The 20622-nt window shown below is 37.7% G+C and overlaps 1 protein-coding gene across 1 annotated transcript in view; it reads left to right on the forward strand.

Moving 5' to 3' along the window:
* Positions 1–20622, forward strand: part of TPP2 (tripeptidyl peptidase 2) — a 48890-nt gene that overhangs the window by 9994 nt on the left and 18274 nt on the right. Inside the window, exons 10-23 of the mRNA XM_008629313.2 lie at positions 1238–1386; positions 1515–1630; positions 3220–3388; positions 5643–5800; positions 7298–7374; positions 8197–8303; positions 9177–9331; positions 10481–10597; positions 12149–12249; positions 14205–14301; positions 14573–14710; positions 16112–16356; positions 16555–16633; positions 18517–18555. Of these exons, the coding sequence (XP_008627535.1) occupies positions 1238–1386; positions 1515–1630; positions 3220–3388; positions 5643–5800; positions 7298–7374; positions 8197–8303; positions 9177–9331; positions 10481–10597; positions 12149–12249; positions 14205–14301; positions 14573–14710; positions 16112–16356; positions 16555–16633; positions 18517–18555 (1747 nt within the window). The remainder of the gene's footprint in view (positions 1–1237; positions 1387–1514; positions 1631–3219; positions 3389–5642; positions 5801–7297; positions 7375–8196; positions 8304–9176; positions 9332–10480; positions 10598–12148; positions 12250–14204; positions 14302–14572; positions 14711–16111; positions 16357–16554; positions 16634–18516; positions 18556–20622) is intronic.

Raw genomic sequence — 20622 nt, forward strand, 5'->3', positions numbered from 1 at the left:
GAAAAGAGAAATGTGCTCTCTGCCTTCAGGTGAGAAAGGGAGGTGGATTTATAATTAATTTTGGCAGACAAACTCACATATATATATATATATATTGCTTTTTGTGTGCCTAGTTGTTGTGCCCTGTAAAATAGTCAGAATGAGCATATGTCAGCTAAAAGGCCAAGTCTGGCCAAAGGGAGATTCTCCTTTTTTAGGGTGCAATATGCAGCTGACTGGAGAGTTCCTGAAGTTTGCTAGAGCAGTCTTCATGTAGGGATCAGTCTGTCCCAGTAAGCAGTAGAGGCTTTCAGGCAGATATGCTGTGCCCTGCTTGTCCAGAGGTGTTGGGATGCAGAACCTCTTTATGAGTTTATATACAGCTGTCATCAAATATGTCCAAACATCACATTGCAGTATCATACCTGGAATATTCTGATTTCAGCCAGGTGTTCGACATACGAAGCTGTTAGTGTGGGATATAAGTAACCTAAAATACCATGCCTCTCCACAGAACTCAATAGCTCAGGCACAGGGTTGTCCTCATTCAAGCAGTGCAATTTTTGTCTATACAGAGCAAGAAAGTTGGAGCATATCTGGCTCATAGAGTTGAAAACCAGATGCTACTTTAACTGTTCCATAGGCACACAGTTGCTTGGTTCTTTAATATGCTTGTGAAAGAAAAAATGGGGTGTAGGCCCAGCTGATCCTGATCTACCTCTTAACATTACTTTTTATGTGTTCTCCCCTTGCCCTCTTGTCTCAGGCTTGTAATTCAAAACTTGAACTGGTAGTGAACTGTCAATGTGCAAAATTAGAAGTCTAGATTTTGTATCTTTTCTAGCCTTCCTCTCCCTTTTGCTATTTTTTCTTTGAAAGTAATAACCATTGAATAGGCTGTGTAGAACACTAATTTATTTATTCAAGTGTTTAATAGGGTGGTTGTGTGCATTTTTTAATTCAAATCCCAGGAAGTACTCTGCTGGCTAAAATGAAGTCTGGTGGAGAATACTGAAAGAGTGAAAATTTAGAAACCTCTCACTGTAAAACAGGCATAGCTGATGCTTAACATGACATTGTAAATTTTTACTTAGTGGCACACTTTTTCTTGGGTTTAATGGATTAATGGATTTAGTGAAGTAAAATGTTGTGAATGTTCTCTAAAGCGAACTTTTTTTTTTAAATGTACTGACAACTTTAAGATAAAGTGTGCAAAAAAAAAAAAGTTGGTATTTTAACCATTGCTTTTTAACACTAGCACTGATGGAGCCCTTGGAGTAAGTATCAGTGCCCCAGGAGGGGCTATTGCTTCTGTTCCAAACTGGACTCTGCGAGGAACACAACTCATGAATGGCACATCCATGTCTTCTCCCAATGCATGTGGAGGCATTGCCTTAGTATTGTCAGGTAAAGTGCTACAATGTTAAACATAGATGCATCATCTAAAAGAGGTTAGATACTTTTTCCTCTTAAAAAAATGCTGTTGCTTTTAAAATTTTCATTGTATCCAGTAACACCCTTATTTTTAATTTCAGGACTCAAAGCTAATAATGTTCATTACACTGTTCATTCTGTCAGAAGAGCTTTAGAAAATACTGCAGTGAAAGCTGAAAACATAGAAGTATTTGCACAAGGACATGGTATTATTCAGGTACTTGCAAGCAAAAAAACCCCAGTATAATATAAATAACTGCTGATGAGAAACTAACCTACAAAAAAACCCCAGCTTTTGAGGGGATCTCACTCAGTTTGTTCCATGCTACTTGATTCTCAAATCTCACTGGGGGAGAGGAAGGGAATGTAGTGGGAGGGGAGGAGGAATGAGAAAGTTCTTCCAGTTTCAGCATGCAGTTACTGTAAAATAAATGTGATAACTGGATACATTCTTAGACTGATCAAAAAGATACATGGACATAAAAGTGGGATGTAGATTTTTATCACCCACATGTAGATCTGGGCGCCGAAATTCTGTCCTAATGTCCAAAAATGTTTCGTTGTATTGTCAGAGACAGCTGTACTTGTTCTGTCCAGACAAAAGCTGGAACTGTAAGTTCTGGACAGTGAAAATAGATACCCACGCTGGTTCACAAAGAAGTACAGCTGCAATTTTACAGTGACTTTGTTGCAGGCCTGCACTAAATATTCTGAGTGCTCATGGTTTCCTGTGGGCTTCAGAGTAGCTTGGAAATCTGTGATGTGATCCTTTGTGTGATGAAGGCATACTGAGTGTCTCCCTGTGTGCATAAGCTTATGTTCTTTCAGAGCTGGGCCTGGTTTTGCCTACAGTCGCTCTTGTCCTAGTCTAATAGAAGTACTAAGATTTTTCTCTTGGCTTCAAGATGCCAGATATTAAATGCTTAGCCCAAAACTCATGTTCTGGAGAGGCTAGGACCTAGTAGGTAATGTCTGCTAAGCGCATCTGTGATGCCAAGTTTGATACAGAAGGCAGCAGTGGTGGTAGCCATATCAAATAAAAAATGAAATGCACCAGTCATAGTTGGTGTTTTAGTAGTCTGTGATTAAATAATGTGTTAAAATGTGATTAAAATTGATCTGGGAGACAAAGCTGTTATGTGTCCACTTGTCTCAAAGGAGAGCACCCTAATCTTCACTGGTGAAGGTATCTTGCTGTCAAGTAGAAGAGAATTTAAGATTTTTGTAGTTGGTAAAATAGCAAGTGAGGTAGAAGGGTGTCTTCTTAAAACAAAAAGGTGAATTTGTTATGTGACTTTATTGTGACAGCTCATGTACTTAGACTCAGGGCTGGATTTCGTGACCTGATTCTTTTACTTCATACCAATAAATAAAACTTGTATGGGTATTCTATTACTTGTCTCTTGAATTGCTCAGCTTCTTACTGTATAAAAGTTTTAAATGCTTTCACTAGTGTTGTTCCACCTATGAAGAAGTCACCTAAATTAGATTAGTAGGTTTGGGCCCTGAAGTCCTCTTCTTCTAAATAATCTCTGAATAGGAATCTTTTGATAGATTTATAATAGAGGTGACTTGGCCTTTTTTTTTTATTTTAAATGTTCTTGGCTTTCTGGGCTCTCTGTGGCAGACTGTGAAAGTTGCCTCATTTTCTGTATTGAGTATCATGCAAGCATGTGTGGCTCAGGTAGCATATGGGGTACTTTACTGTTTGTTGCTGTGCTTGCTCAACACTTCATATTGGAGGGAATATGCATAAATTGCTATTACGTTGAAATCTGTTAATTTAGAACTTGCTCTTTCTAACAGGTTGATAAAGCCTATGACTACCTCATTCAGAATTCATCATTCACAAGTAACATCGGCTTCACAGTTACTGTCGGCAGCAACCGTGGAATCTACCTCAGAGATCCAGCCCAGACAGCGGCACCATCTGATCATGGGGTTGGCATAGAACCTGTCTTTCCTGAGAATACAGGTAGGAAAGAGCTTTTGTAGGTGGAGGTGCAGGGAAATACAAGTGTGAACTTGAAACAAAAAGCTGTGATAATGAGGAGTGATAGGAATCTGTGCTGTAAAAGGAGTCAGTGTAACCCAAAGTTTCATGGTAAAGGAAGATAGGCTAATTAACAACTTTGCCTTTCCAACCCCAGATTTATAACTGCAGGGCTTTCATATTTTTTGGGGAGTCTGTTGCTTCATGCTTTCTCTCACTGCAAAAAAGAGATCTCTCTTGGTTCTATAGAAATTTAAAGTGAAGTTGGGGAGCTAGGGAGAGACAGAGAAAAATAATCATAGACCCGTGATGTTTCATGAAATTACAAAACTTCAGGGGTTTTGTTGTAGATAATTTTTGACAGAGGTTGATGACTGTTCTAAAGATGAAAGCACTTACTCAGAAATTAGTTTCTCTGTTATTTAAAGACTGTAAATTCTGGATTTGGGCTTTATCTAAGTTTTTACAACCTGAGAAAAATCTCGTTTAACAAATTAGACTTCCGTTTAATATCTAATAATTATATCTAAGGGCATTACAGGAATTTATACAGATTTTATTACTAACAGAGTAAAAATAACTTGTGCAGATCAAAATAAGGTTTGACTTTTTTTTCCACAAACCATTTTGCTCTTCTGTACTGTATTTAGTAAAAATTGGAACTCACTGGGAGAGTGAGTTATGTTGTATTTACAAAGTGAGCCATGTGAGATCTTGTTACTGAGATTATTCCTTTCCTAAAACCAGTGATCATCAAGAAGGTTGGCATGTGACAAAGGGATGAGTTTATTTTGGGGCAGAAAGGCTATGAATTGGGGCAGGTTACTGACTCCGAATAACTTAATTGCTTGACAGCTTACATTGCAATTGGTGCATTTTAAATTTAACATATGACACAAAACAATCGTTCCCTAGACTTCTGCAGGATATAAGCAATCTAAAAACAATTAGGCATTTGCAATGGATGACTAGTAGCTGTAGACGTTGTTTCCCTAGTTTTCCCTGGTACCTGTTTTCCCTAGTTATTTCTGTACTGTGTCTGGTGTCTTCAACAAGACCGAGTAAGAGAAACTTTAAGTAAGAGTTTAAGGGAGGCTGATTGCTCAGTTTGTCTTGAAGATGTCTTTGAGCTTTTATTGCTTCTCATGTACCTGTAATAGTGTGTTCTTTTCTCTGCTTAATCAAGATGTGATGAAATACCTGAAAATTAAGCTAAGCTTAATTAGGACTAGGAAACAGGAAAAAAATTTTCCAAGTGTTACTTATCTTTGGAGCAGGAGGAACCTGCTAAAACATTTCAACTGTGTTGGATGCTTTTCTGGAAGCTGTGCTTTAATACATTTTTGGCGTAGAAGCTAATTTGCAGAATCTGCCAGATTGTTTGCAAAATCTGACTAGATTATCATAGTAATTTTAATACACTTTACCTCTTGCTTCGTATGCTTTATAATATAGTTTGGTAAATAGCATAGCATTCAAAATCAATGTGATTGCTTTTTATTGTATTTCTCTGCATAAGGCAATATTACTGTCCCTGCCTGGCTCCGTGGGGGGTTCAGTGTTACAGTCGGTAGCAAGGAGTCGAGAAGGGCATTTGTGTGTGTTCCGCCAGGAGCATTTATTGCTGCCACACTGGCGAAGGGTGCAGAGGCAAATACGAACGAAAAGGCGGGACCAGGGAACGGGGGCCAATGGGGAGCTCTGGGGGAGTGACGAGGGGGTAGAGCTGACGGCCAACCGGGGAATTCAAACTGAATTCAGAACAAGCGTCCTGGGAGAAGCCTTTTTGGTCACCCTAACATAAAGTGGTACTAGGGACTTGTCTTACTGAAAACTCTGTCCCTTGTAATGTATTTTCACCAGCCACCACAGGGCAACACTTTGTCTATAGGTGGAAGCTTACACCTGCTTCCAGACTATGTTGTGGGTAACTGAAGTATTGCTTCCCAGCCTGTGTTTGACTTTGTCAGATTTGACTGTTTCAGGGGAGAGGAGTTTTAAAGCTGGGTATCACCTTTATTTTACTGCCTACTGCTGCTATTCTGTTTTTGTCAAGTTAAAAGAAGTAATATAGGACACTCTCCTTTGTGCAGAATCTGATATCCAGGGGCCCTAAGGAATTGACTTCTGTTATATTTTACTGATGCATACATTTTAATGGCAAATACTGAGTTACAGTGGACTAAGTACACATAATTGTGTTATTGAGTTGTTTTTTAAATTTGTTTCCTAACAGAAAACACTGAAAGAATATCTCTCCAGCTTCATTTAGCTTTAACTTCAAATGCACCGTGGGTCCAGTGTCCTAGTCATTTAGAACTCATGAACCAGTGTCGACACATAAATATTCGTGTGGATCCACGTGGCCTGAGAGGAGGAGTACATTATACAGAGGTATGGAAGTATTGGTGTTCTTAGCAAGGTTTTCTGCGCTCGTGTGCCTTTATGGGGTCTCTGTCAACTTTTTATAGAAATTATTTTTAAGGAAATAAAATCTGTGTGCTGTACAGACCAGAAAATAGTGCTACACTGCATTTCACTATACAGACTGAAGCCAGGGTTCAGCAACACTTGTGCTATACAATGCTGTATTGCACATGTCTGTAGAACTTTATCTGTGTTTAAAAAATAAAAGCATATAGAAAACATAAGCCAAATAACCATTGACTAAGTTTTTTTCCTCTGGATGTATCTTAATCCTTGGCTATGTATCTCAATGCTGTATTATTATTGAGGATAGAGATTTGTGGTTTTCTGTGGTTTTAAATACTTCTCTATTTTGTGGTGTTGCCATGCAGTCTTGTATGGAACAAAGATTTTCCTTTACCTTAAGGAGTTGAGTGAGCACAGTGGTGTAACAAATTTTCTTGTTTCTTCACCTGTTCTCCATCCTGTTTTGGAAGGTGAAGGAGAAAAATGTGTGGTAATTGCTGTGTACAGTAGAAGATTTTGCTGATTTTAGGCTTCTACATTCAAATTTGGTCCAATGTACTAAGGAAGTACATTAAATTTCTCATTTTCTCTCTCAGCTATCCTCTTTCAGTCCTGCAAAAAAAAATCAACCAACAAAAAACATTTTTCATCCCCTCTCTTCTCATCACAAATGTTCATTTTAACACTGAAATGTTTCCATTGCATTGTGGTTGGTCATAATGAAGGTGGTACCAGCTTGCTCTTTAGAAGTTTGCTTGAGATGTTTAGAATTGCAAGTCTTCTATGGTACCGCTGAGGACATTTTATCAAAGTCACTGTGAGTGGGGTGAGGCACTGGAACAGGTTGCCCAGAAAAGCTGTGGATGCCCCATCCCTGGCGGTGTTCAAGGCTAGTAGGTTGGATGGGACTCTGAGCAACCTGGTGTAGTGGAAGGTGTCCCTGCCCATGGCAGGGGGTTTGGAACTGTGCGATTGATAAGGTCCCTTCCAAACCAAATGATTCTCTGATTGAACAGATTTTCAGAGATAGTATTTAAAGCTTGACTATGAAAGTCACGGTAAATCAAACTGTAGTTTTTCAAACATAATCCTAGGAGAGAAGGATAAAAGTATTTTTTATATAGCAATAAAAAATATTTTAGCTGAACTAAAATAAGCCTGACACAAATTCTGAGCTGAAACAAAGCTGAGCTTTTTATATAGGGGCTATCAGATATGGGTTGAAAGCTTGAAAATTTTTGAGGAAGGATTGAAATGAGTCAAAATGGGAAAAAATTTTTTTTTCTCAGTGATTGTTGGTGTTTTACTGTTTCTATGGTGATAGTGGTCAAATGACCTTTTCTCCTCAGTGATAACTACAAAGATTCAAAATACTCTGCAACTAGTTTAAGCTGAATGTTGTCTTCTACAGTTTGATTTTGACCAAAGATTTTATGTTTTTGTATTTTACTTCGTTAGGTGTGTGGATATGATACAGCAACACCTAATGCAGGCCCTCTGTTCAGAGTTCCAATCACTGTTGTTATACCCACAAGGTCAGTAAATCCAGAACTCTGAGAGTTCCTGAACTTCCTACAAACAGCTGAAAAGATTCTTACAGCAGACTTATGCAGCTCTTTATAGCTTTGGTCATGACAGCAGCGTCTCCTGGTGGGCTTAGCCACCAGTGGCAGTAGCAGCAGCTTCCTGGTCCATCAGCATACAGATGCCTTCTGGCTTGTTGACCAAACTGTCAGTCAATGTACTATTCATGTGTGTAGGTCAACTGGAGATTGGTTTTTCATTTCTACCTGGTGAATGAGAGTACATAGGGCCAGAGGGCATTATTTGGCCATTGTACATTGGGATAAGCTTTGATCATGGCTTCAATACAGTAAGTTTAGAGTTGGTACTGTGCCTGTCATTGGTTTAAACATAAGACTTAAGTGATGTTGATAAAGAAGGAGAGTATTTTATTAAACTTATTTGGTGGACAATCTGCCCTAAGGGGGAAAGAAAAAGTAACTGTTCTCTAACTCGTTCATGGAAATATTGCTACTTCTATACCTTAGCTCATTTCAGTGGCAATTCACTCGGCCAGGAAAAGCAGATCCACTGAAAATGAGGATTCTGTGATACTTCTGTTTAAACACTAATTTCAGGGAGGTGGGAAGGTGTTTGCGTAGTGTGGTGGAGCTGACATTTTAAATTTTTTGGATACATTGTGCTGTTGGATTCTTTACTAGAAGGATTAAAATAATTGGTGTTGAATATCCTCATTCTACACATTTTTAGAGTATTTTTGCATTTAAAAATGCTTCAGAAATTGGCTTCATAGCTTGTTTGACTGCTATTTGTGTTTTCCTTTTGACATACAGAGTAGATGAATCATCAAGCTATGACCTGACATACACAGATGTTCATTTTAAACCTGGTCAGATCCGAAGGCACTTCATTGATGTTCCACAGGGAGCTACATGGGCTGGTAAGGAAAATAACCACATTAAATAAATAGAAAATTGCATCTGTCAGACTTGACAAAGTTGGTTTTAAATAATTTTGAGTTCTGCCTGAATAAATACTGAAGGTTTGGCCTGTGAATATGTAAATATTTTTTTGATTTTTAAGCTCTTAGAGGAGTGATTTTGAGTTATTTCACAGTTTTTGGCATAGTAGGATCTTGATTCTAAGTCTTAAACCAGCCAATAACAATCTGAAGTGATTGCGTGTACCTGGAAGAATGCCCCATGTTTATGGAAAAGTATCAATGTCTGAGGCTTATTTAGCTTTTAAGGTGTATGGATGTAGTGTTGAAAGAAGTCATAACTGAAGAAAATGTGATTTTCACAATGGGTAAAAAGCTCAAAATTTTGCAAGAAGGAGGAAAAAAAGGGATTTTTTTTTTTCCTTGTCTTTGTGAGATTACTAAGCCAAAAAGCTCAAAATTTTGCAAGAAGGAGGGAAAAAAGGGATTTTTTTTTCCTTGTCTTTGTGAGATTACTAAGCAATAATCCTTTCAAAAATCTTTAATTTAGACTGAAGTCAGTGATAAGACTCTTAATTTGGAATTCAACAGTCTTTCCTAGTACAGGTGTATCATCTGTATATCTGATTAATTTTGACCATTTAATCGAGACATGTTTCTCTTTTCATCCTCTGAACTTAGCTGGTTTTCCTTTAACCTGAAAGGGCTTTTGAAATTAACTGATACAAGCATTTTTCACATATGGAGCCGCTTGGGGTACTGCATAACTTCTTAACATAAAAACTACTTATGAAAGTAGTATTTCTCTGGTGAATCTCTGCTTTTCTTTTAAAATCTGTGTCTTCAGTTGAAATTTCTTTTTCCTTAATCTAGAAGTGACTGTGTGTTCATGTTCAGCTGATGTGACTGCCAAGTTTGTACTTCATGCTGTTCAGCTTGTGAAACAAAAAGCATACAGAAGTCATGAGTTCTACAAATTTTCATCCTTACCAGAAAAAGGCACAGTGACTGAAGCATTTCCTGTCTTAGTAAGTTACCTTAAGGGTGGGGTACATAAAGTAATGTATCAGTGCAGTATAACATAACTTATTTGGGATTTTTTTTTCCTAAGAAAAACCTCAGACCCAAGACATTGTGTGTTTGCTACAGTAGTGAATGCATCTGATTTTCAGTTTTGAGAAGATCTCTAATAGCTTGCTAGTGTTTCTGAGCTATTTGGTAATATCATACATGTTAATCTCTTCAATTTGTTTGTACTTGATTATACAAAGCAGTTTGTTTCCCTTTCAAATAGGAACTATGACTTGTTGGATAGTTCAGCATATTTTGCCTTTAGTGTTTAATGCAGTTATCTGGGACATCTTCATCTTGAAGATGAAGGGAATAACTGACTGGCTCACATTCATACATCCTAGGTACAGCAGTCTTAGCCTGGGTAATGCTAGCTCAGGAGTCCAGAACCATCAGGGAATGAGCTATCAGTTCAGGGGTGTGGGTAGCAGAGCCTTCTTCTCAAGTTTGTCAAGTTTGCTTTGCTCAGTTTAGTTGTATAGCTCTAAGGCCTAAGAATAGTTATAACTTCTGTGCTACTCAGTCACTTGCCCTCTGTAAAAATGTCATGTGGGGGACTGTAAGCTGTGTTGGTCCCATTGACACATGAATTTTATCACGTTCTTTAAAAACTGAAACAAGAAAAACCCAGAAAACCCCACCAACCAGACAAAAACAAAACTAACCCAAACCTCCCAAGTTTCATGTCATCTTACTTAGGCAGAGAGTGAGATCTCTTCTTCTAATACCTGTTTTTAGGGGACACACATTAAACTGATCTATGAACTAACCTGTCCACCTGGTTTGAAGGATAAGAATGGAAGACAGAACATTTAACAGCAGTACCTTTCTGTGTAGGGTACTCCTACAGCGTAGAGTACTCCCTGGCACTCTGTTTTGAGGCATTTGTCAGTCATGCTGTTTTGTTGGAGTTTTGTGTTTCCTGAGCCAAGTATAATGTCTTACTTGGTACTGTACAAATCTATACAATTGGAGTAAACTGGACATAAGAGGTCTTTTTTTGAATTGTATTCTGATCTTTTTTTTTGGCTTGGGCTGAGGGAGGCTGGGGTCAATAGAAGAGGAAGATGGGAGCTGGAGTCTAACTTTGTGCTTTTGTTACCCAGGCTGGAAAAACCATTGAATTTTGTGTTGCTCGGTGGTGGGCAAGCCTTAGCGATGTTAGCATTAATTACACAATTTCTTTCCATGGTGTACTTTGTGCTGCTCCTCAGTTAAACATGGTAAGTTTTCCAGAGTGCTTGTATTGAATTATTGTGAAATCCTGTAGTAACTCAGAAAAAAATAGCTTTTCTTCTTGCCTGTATTTAGAAACAGTAGAAGTATTTTTGTACGTGAGACTTTCATGTTCTCTCTTAAAAATTGTTAAATAGGAGTTCAGTCCCAGAGAAATGCCAGTTACCATTATTTATGATTTTTTCTATGCCTTTTCATTATAAACCAGTAGTGAAAAAAAGAAAGAGAAAAAAACCCAAACAAAAACCCTAAACTCAACACCAGTAGAAAAAACGTCCTAAAAGGCTGAAAATATAAATATGCTTACAGTACCAAGTGTTTTATGTAAATAAACTTTGCTGGGACCACAGTTCTTGAACTTGAATATCTAGACTTGTTGCTAAAACACCAGCACTCTCAATACCATATTCAGAGTAAAAATTCATTAAAATTTATTTTCTGTTCAGTGTTCTATTGAGATATGGTGATTGATTTGAGATGTATCATTTAGGGCAGTTGAAGGTACAGTGGGTGGGGCAGTGTCATGATTCCTCATGTTCTGTGATACTAAAGGATTGAAAAAGTTGCTTAAAATGTTAGTATGCTATTTAGAGTACTTTGTCTTGGTCCTATGTTCTTTGCTGTCCTATGCAACCTGGCTTGACTCGACACTGCCCACCTTAGGAGAGAGCTCTTTGAGAGCTGGTACCTACATGAAGCAGCACTATGCTAATCTGTCTTGGCTCCTGCCTTTTTTTCAGCTAAAGGCCAGAGCAAATTATAGCTGTCCCATGGGTGAATTCGGATGTATTCAGGCTCTAAGAGCTGAATAAACTGAGGAAGAAAGAGTGGATGCAGTGTGCTAAGGTACCAGGTCTTGAATTGGTAGAGTAGGAAAAGAAAGAGCTGTTGGGGATGGTGTGCACAGCAGCTGCCCCCCAGCCCAGCAGGATTACACCAAATGAATAATGGACAGTGAAAAATAAGATAATGCAAACAGTTTTGCCCTTCCTTTTTGAGCATCAGTAACTTTCATAAAATAAATTTTAATAGTGCTCAGTGTCTTTGTTATGGGATAGAAATAAATTTTTCTAATTATTTTGCCCATCACCAAGTCTGTGTATGCAGTATTGTTTCTCTTTTGCAGAGTTAATCTATTCTCTAATAATAGTCCTAGGAAGCACCATAAAATACTTGTTTTAATTCAATATATACAATATAGAATATTAAATATTGAAAGGAAGTCATCACAAATGCACAAACAAAGGCAGTCCTACTTGAAGTATGACTTACCAGTTCTGTACAAAGTATTTAAATTAGAAAGGGGAAAAAATGGATAAATAAAACTTCAGCTCCAGTTGCTAAAGTTTTGCAAGTCCCAGTATTATGTGCTGTTGTAAAATAGAGATGCACTTGTGACGCTTTCAAAATGACACAGTATTACTTGTTAAAGAATAAATAATTATAGCTTATGTTGTATTTTTGAGGGTCATAGCAGGTGGTCCCCATCTGATGTTGTAAGTGCACAGAAGCATAATTGTTCTATACTCTTCTTCTAGCACGCTTCAGAAGGCATCGTACGGTTTGATGTTCAGTCCCTGTTGAAATACGAAGATATTGCTCCGTGCATAAATCTGAAAAGCTGGGTTCAAACGCTCAGGTGGAGTTTCTGGGGAACTGTTTTGGGAGACTGGGAAACCTCCTCATATGTTGAGTTAAAACAGTAACACTGTAGCAGTGAAATTCAGGATTACAAAAATATTCCTGTCAAATTCAAAGTAGCTTTGGAAGCATCAATTAATTTGTCAGCATTCTCTTTTTTCAAAAACTTTACTTTCCTTAAGCTAACTTGAAAGAAGAAAAATTTACAAAAATATTCTACGCTTTCCAGACACTTAGAGGTAAAAGGTACTTTAATATCTAAAGAAGGAAATTGTAGAGTTATTGGAGTTACTACCTGCTACTGTTTCTTGTTTTGGTTTTTTCATTTTTGTTTTTTTTTTGTGGTGGTTTTTTTTTCCCCTAAGCATCTGCTTGGGATCCTGCCAAACTTAGACCTGGGAAGACTGTCCTCTCTCTCTTGCTTTATTAAAAGTGTTTTTGTAGAATCTTGACCAGATTTTTTTATGAAAAGCTGTGTTTACCTTGTCAGTTTGACACATGCTGATTTGGAGGAAAAACTTTGCTGGAAAATTTCTACAGTGCAACAGTTATTAAAGTTGGTCACTTCAGAAGGATAAAGAACTGCCATATGGTTTAAGTGGTACTTTTGAGATGTGGGGTAGACAATTTCGCAGTGCTCAGTAATCCAAAGTTTTCCATTATCTGGGTCTGTCAGTGGAGCCTTGGGCTCTGTCTGGGGCTTTTGGGTACTTGTAAGTGGAATTGAGGTTGCCAGGAGTTTAATGAACATATCACCTAATGTTAGATTCAGAAATAATCCGTTCGATGTGCCCTAAGTGAGGAAATAAAGCTGTCCCTTAATACAGCTTTGCCTCATTCTTGGTTTGGAAAATGGAAATGCTCTTTACTCCTTGTAATATTTAAGGCACTCATCTGACAGTAAATGAACTGCAATTAAGTAAACAATGGAGAAATATTTGTGTATTTAAATTAAGGCATGAATAGTGTCTCTTGAATGAACTAATGAATTATAACACAGAGGAAAAATTACTGTATGGCCTTTCCTTCTGTCTCTTGTTTCAAGTGCTTGGAGGGAGGGTGAATGTTAGGGAGACATATCATGTGTGGTATTACTCCGTTCTTAAGACTTCTGTCAGCAGTCTATCTAGTGTCTGCCAGACCAGGAAACCTGGGTTAAATGGACGTGTGGTCTGACCCAGCCAGCACCCATATCTTACTGGGTGGTTACTCTGTGCCCTTGACGATAAAAGCGCTGACAGAATCTTGGAAACAAATTCTGATCACGTAGTTAAAAGTTGCCTGATTTAATGAATGAAATGTAAACTTAAATGATGTCAGACCACCCTGATTCTGCTATTATTTCTGAAGCTGAGATTTTTCCTATATCATTATTGTTTTGTTTATAGCCTTTGATGTTTAAGGTCTAAAATGTTTGGCTGCCCTGAACTTTGGCTGCTTTTCCCAACTGTATCTGAGTTAACATAGACACTCCATAGTGTACATTCTTCTGTGTTACTACTCAGATTTCTGTAAGGCTTCTTACATTCTCTGAAGATATAACCTTCTATAACAAGGAATTATCAATTGTTCTGTCTTCTAATTGCAGTGCCATTAATCTTTCAGTTATGAATACAAGTACTGATTTCAGCATGGATACTAGAAACGGAACCTGACATTTTTTTCCCCTTAAACTTTTAATGGCCTTTAATTTTGAGCATTTAGATATGCTTACTACATTGGCTTTTTTTTTTTTTTTTTTTTTAGCAGTGTCTGTAGTGTCAGTAAACCTTGTTTTTGGACTGACATTAGTTTTAACTGAGGAATTTATGGTGCTTTGATAGTTACAATATATGAGATGTTATGGCATGTGCTGAATTCAGTTGTACCTCAGAACATGCTTCTACTTAAGCAAGACAAATTTTGATAGAAGATACATGTTTCTCAAGAGTACCTTTTGTTGTTTAACTGCAGACCAGTGAGTGCAAAAATAAAACCTTTGGGCTCCAGAGATATTTTACCGAATAATCGTCAACTGTATGAGATGATTTTGACCTATAACTTCCATCAGGTAAGGGTTATGGTAGTTGGTTTTTTTAAAGTTATTGATAAACACAGCATGTTTTCTAAAACCAGGTCTTAATTTTAACTACCTTTCTCTCAGAAAAGAGGTCTAGATTCACACTCTAGATGCTCTACAGTCAAAATTCCATTCGGTCCACTTTAAAAGCGAGTGTTGCTTGAAACAGGCTACAGCTTAGTTATTTCTTTGAATATGTATGTAAGGATTGCAATTGTTTTATTCTGTAGTAGATTAAATGCTTTAACCTTTCTTTTAATAGCCTAAGAGTGGAGAAGTAACTCCAAGCTGTCCACTTCTTTGTGAATTGTTGTACGAATCTGAGTTTGATAGTCAGCTCTGGATTATTTTTGACCAGAACAAAAGACAAATGGGTTCAGGAGATGCCTATCCACACCAGGTACAGAGTAATGTACTTCTTTTTCCTTCTGTTTGCTGCAGACTGTAAAAACGTTCATTCTTTTTCACCTCCCAAGCCTCTTGTTAGCGCTTAACATTTCTTGATGTGTAGTTTTAATGTTCTTATATGTTCACAAGAAGACATAGAAGGTTCAATGATGATGCATCTCTATCAAAAAAACTCAGATGTGTGTCCATGGAATAGAACATGTTGGGTTTTTTTCTCTCCTGAGGAAGGAGAAAGAAGAAAAGCTGCTGACTTCTGATTTCTTATGATTTTGCTTGGTGCTTCTCAAGAAATGAATTCAAAATCGTGTTGTTCTTTATTTTGTTTTTTTACAAAGACAATACCTTAAACTTTTCTGTGCAAGGTGGAAAGGATCCATTATTTTTCCTGTAGTCTGACTTGTGTGCTGATAGAGCAGAGGCTTCTGTATTCATGAATGTTGTCCTCTGTGCTGTTGATATCTTCAAACAGCTTTTTTAATGCTTCAGCTTTTTTTTACTTCCTGTTGCCATCTTTTGCACAACACTTGTAGATACTCTACTCTCTGTGGCAATCTCTGCTGTAACAGACTCTGTGTCTGGATCATGGGGGAAGTAGGGAGAAATGAAAAAAAGAAAAAAAAATCACAAAAGAAGCTTTTTTCATAATTTTTTTGTTTTGAAACTGTTTTTTACCAATCTAAAATCACAGTTGAATATCATCAATGTAATGTTAACTTTGATAGATTGATCATTCTGGAAGTGTACAAAAGATAGTTTCAAGAGACATGCTTTAAAGTTTATAAATTATTTTCAGAAATTGCATTGTTTTCCTGGTTTTTAGTTCTGTTGTTGCTTGTTTTGGGTTTTTTTGGGATTTTTTAAAATAACGGAGACAATATCTGCATCTTCCTGAGTAACAAGCTCAGGACAAAGAGTCTGGCAGCTCTTTAAACTGCATCTCACAGGAATACTGAGTCCCTTGGTGTGAAAATTGGTAGAGTGTTTGGGACAGGAGAAGATGTTTTGTGGTCTAAACTGCAAAGCACCCCAACATAGTAAATTGAAAGTGTATTAAGGCAAACCTGCCGAGGTTTTGAAGTGAAAGCTTAACAGGAATTCTGATTATTATTTTAACAGTTAATTTGTTCCTATTTTAATACTGTATTATGTCAGCCTGTCTCGTGGTCTGAAAACTTAATTTCTTTTTCAGTCAGTACAAAATGTGTTTTGGTTGCTATCATGTCTTGAAAACACTCTTGTTTTCAGGAGATTCCAAAACCAAGCAATCTGGTATAGTTTAAATGGCTAGAGCTATGAGGATCAAGAACATGGCTGTCTTATTTCTGGGCTTCGGGGTTTTTTATGAATGGTGAAATACTTAATCTTGACATTTATGAGAACTTCTTTCTTTCAGTATTCTGTGAAACTGGAAAAAGGAGATTATACCATTCGGTTACAAATTCGTCATGAGCAGAACAGTGAGCTGGATCGCATCAAAGACCTGCCCTTTATTGTTTCTCACAGGTTGTCTAGTACCTTGAGCTTAGATATTTATGAAAACCATAGCCTTGCTCTCTTAGGGAAGAAGAAATCCAACAGTTTGACGTTACCACCAAAACACAGTCAGCCATTCTTTGTTACTTCTCTGCCTGATGACAAGTAAGTTATGAAGTTGTTTTTCTCATTGCATCTAGGCAACTGCCTCTGCACCTCACTAAAATGATACTTTAATAGTGTCTACCTGTCCAGGCTTGGTAATTCCTTGTGTCGCTCTTCCCCTGCTTGGCTTCTTTATTGTAGTTTCCATGAAACCTTAGTGAACCTGGGTTTAACACTGGGCTTACTTTCTTTGAACAGAATACCTAAAGGAGCAGGACCAGGATGTTATCTTGCAGGAAGTCTTACTCTGTCTAAAACAGAACTTGGAAAGAAAGCTGTGAGTATATGGAATGGATGACGGGGGTTTTTCTGAAATTCTTTCTAGCGAGCAAATGGCATGCCAGGAAGTGCTGTATTGTGTGGAGTTAGCACTTTAAAGAGCATTAGATTTGGTAACATAATACGTTTTAGAAGCAGTTGTTTCACTATAAAGTCAGCATAACTTCTAAGTAGTTCTATTATTATTTTCATCTTCTAATTTCAAATTTCATTGCATTTTCTAAATTTTGAGTTTTAATTCTTTTACTCTGAAATCTTTTATTTCTATAAGCAACTGCTTTTTTGTTGGTGTGCAGCCTTTAAAATTGAACATCTGTAACTCCCTAGCTTAATGTAATTTTTGAATGAAAAATACGTGCATATAGTGTTATGTGCATGTTGGTTCTGTAAGACTCTTTGTTGCTTGCATGCAATTTTCAGCAAAAACACGTGCTTTCTAAACACATATGTTACCATTACCAAGTAGTAGGAATTGTGCTGACTCAAATACATAAACAGATTTTCTTACCTGCTACACACTGATGTTGTCAACCACTAGTATGACTGTATGCTTCAACAAAATGGTATAAGATCTCTGTGTGTGATGCTAGAAAAAGAAGCATCTTTTTGCTCATAACGCAGCATCCTGTGAAAAATGTTTTTTTAACTTGTATGACTCTATAATGCAACAGTGATTATAGTAACCATGTCACTTTTCTGTGTATCTGGTGCTACAGTGTTTAGAAGATTCCCTTAGCTGTTTTTAAACAGATGGTAAGCCTGAGACTAAATTTTAGTCAATCCTGGTGATTGTTAGTACTCAGAGGTAGTTGATCTGTGTCCATATACCACTAGATATGGCTGAACAACGTCTGAAACTAGAATACATCTTCATAGAAAATAAGTTTCTGTGAGTAGGTTGGCATATACCTTTAGATCTTGTTGAGCATAAAAGTTTAGTTAATTCAATCTGAATTGATTGTAGCTAGTACTTTTGGGGCAGATTGCATGTAACTGCAGGTGAGAATGTATCAGGAGAATTTGTGTCAGTGAGGAAAAACCCAGTAAGTAGGAGCTCTAAAACACCTAGTTTAATATTTGTGATTCCTGCAAGGTTGCAAATGTGCTTTTATGAAATCCATGATAAATCAGTTACACTAGTCTAATTTAGTTTCCCTAGCTAGAACTGTGCGCTTCCTTGAACTACTGTTTGCAATTCTTGCATGTTCTATTTTAAAACCAGACAAGTGGCTATGTACAGTGGTTTCTGGGATAGGAAGCAGGAGATAGGTAGATACAGCCTGTCAAATTTCATGTGATGGGGAATACTTGAGATCTTACACAGAAGGACATTCTAGCTGAGGTGTCTCTCATGTCATAGTATAAAGCATTACTCTTATGATCATATTTCAATGGAAAAAGGATGGTATCAAATAGCATCTGATACTTTCTGCTGCCTTTAGTGAACCTCAATACGTACCAGGAGACAAAAAAAGGAGGACTAGGCAGCAAAGTTGTCTCTAAGTCAGTGGGTGGATGCAAGGTAAGGGAAAATGTATCTTAATTTGTCTATATTTATTATGAAATAGAACAATGCCACTAAACAGTCAAAAAGCTAAAATTCTAAGGCTGAATTTCTGTAATTTATTAATTGAAGCTAAGTGGTTAACAACACTTGCTTATATTGCAGGAGTAATGGATTGTATATACAGTGATGCATTGGTTTATTAATTTTAAAAACCTGAAAGGGCATGCTTTAAGAGCATGTTTGATCATAGATGTGACTCTCTATAGGTTGGAAATCTGTAGGTTGGAAGTATAACTATTAATTGTACAGAGAAGGTGTCTCCATCCTGTGTGGTGTGTGCATGTTTTCTTACAGTATGTTATTCTAACTCCCAGGGGCAGTCTGCAGCAAAGCGACAAGGAAAATTTAAAAAGGTACTGAATGTTAGTTTTTGAAAAAGATATACTGAAGTCTTTTTGCATATGGCTTAAAGAATTTGTCTACCAGTCTTGGTTTTTAATTTGTCTCCTTCATCTACCTGCTTAGACCTGAGTTACTTACTTCAGCACCTTAAGTATGTTTACTGGTAGAATGACAAAACACTACTGTAACACATAGCTGAGAGGCACGTGTGCTTCTGTATACTTCTGCAACAAGTGCTGTAAAAATGCATGTGGTGTTAGTGGTCTGCGATTTTTCATGTTATTAAATACTCAGAAATGTTCAGTGTTTGTGCTCAAGATTTTTTGTGGCAAGCATTTCTGCCTATTCTGTCTGCAGGTTAAGAGTTAAATATAAACCTAACACTTTAATTTGAATTGAATAATTGAAATCTAACTATATTCCCAGTCTGCTAAATTGAGAGTTGTCTTCTTTACGGCCACAAAAAGTATACAGTAGGAAGCTAGAGTTTATACAGTCATGTAGCAGGTAGTAATATTCACAGACTGAATTTTGGAGCGTGTATAAGATAGTTTAGAAAGGGGGTGACTTTTAATATAACAGTGTTTAATATTGTGCTTTCTCATATTTTCACATCAGGTCATACAATAATTTGCCAGCAGAGTGTGAAACGAGTTTGTTTAAAAGATGCAAAAAAATATTTTACTAGACTACTTACATAACATTACTGGGTTTTTTCTTGTTCTTAAGTTGTAATGGTATTTACTTGCTGTTGATTTCAAGGTACTTTGTTCTCGAGTGACATGCAGATTAGTCAGGATTCTTGTTAGAAGTAAGACCTAAGAACTATGACTAATATAGTTTATAGTCATGTGTCCAGTCCATTATTTTGTGAATAGTGAGCTGGAAGCTGAACCTGCTAACTTACTCTGGTCTTGGTGTAATAAGCGTGTGGGAATGTGATCAGGCTTTCCAAGCAGGATTTTAGTGTACGTTGCTGAGTTTTATTTTCATACCTGAAAATCATGCAGATCACCTTTAGAAAGATAATTTAAAATCCCCTGTGAATGCATGGCTTCCTGTTGAATAGGGTATAAGATCTTCACTAAGTGAATCTCTAACAAGGGAGTTAAACTCTCATAATAATACAATTTGAATAACAAAACTATTAAACAGATTCCAGAGGTTGTAGTCTTTTGGGGGTTTTTTTTGGTTGTTGGGGTTTTTTTCCTTTGGTTTTAGAACAGAGATTTGTGTTCAGATCTGAGCAGTAAAACCACCCAAGCCCAGATAAAAACTGTCCTTCTTGTTACTTCCATCTACTAATGGATTAGTAATTCCATTACTAATCAGTGTACTAGCAGCAAATAAACTAGTGGATTTCTGCAGGGCTCCATCTTCAGGCCTGTGCTCTTCAGCATCTTCATCAATGACTTGGACACAGGACTGGAAGGGGTACTGAGCAAGTCCGCAGACAATACTGAATTGAGAAGAGCTATTGTCTCCCTTGAAGGCACGAAGGCCCTGTTGAGAGACCTTGACAAAATAGGGGGCTGGGCAATCACCAACCATAGGAAGTTCAACAAGGGAAAGTGTTGGATTCTGCACCTGGGATGGGGCAACCCTGGATGTATGGACAGACTGGGGAATGAGATGCTGGAAAGCAGTGCCATGGAAAGGGACCTGGTCAATGGCAAGTTGAACATGAGTCAGCAGTGCCCTGGCAGCCAGGAGGGCCAGCCCTGTCCTGGGGTGCATCAGGCACAGACAGCATCACCAGCCGGGCAAGGGAGGGGATTGTCCCACTCTGCTCTGCACTGGGGCAGCCTCACCTGGAATATTGTGTGCAGTTTTGGGTGCTACAATATCAGAAAGGTATGAAACCATTAGAGGGTGTCCAGAGGAGGGCAATGAAGATGATGAAGGGCCTGGAGGGGAAGCTGCATGAGGAGCAGCTGAGGTCACTTGGTCTGTTCAGCTGTGGGAGAGAAGACTGAGGGGAGACCTCATTGCAGTCTGCAATTTCCTCGTGAGGGAAAGCGGAGCCACAGGCACTGGTCTCTTCTCTGTGGTGACCAGTGACAGGACCTGAAGTGGCC

Source organism: Corvus brachyrhynchos, unplaced genomic scaffold (genome assembly GCF_000691975.1).
Source record: "Corvus brachyrhynchos isolate BGI_N302 unplaced genomic scaffold, ASM69197v1 scaffold92, whole genome shotgun sequence".
NCBI lineage: Eukaryota > Metazoa > Chordata > Aves > Passeriformes > Corvidae > Corvus > Corvus brachyrhynchos.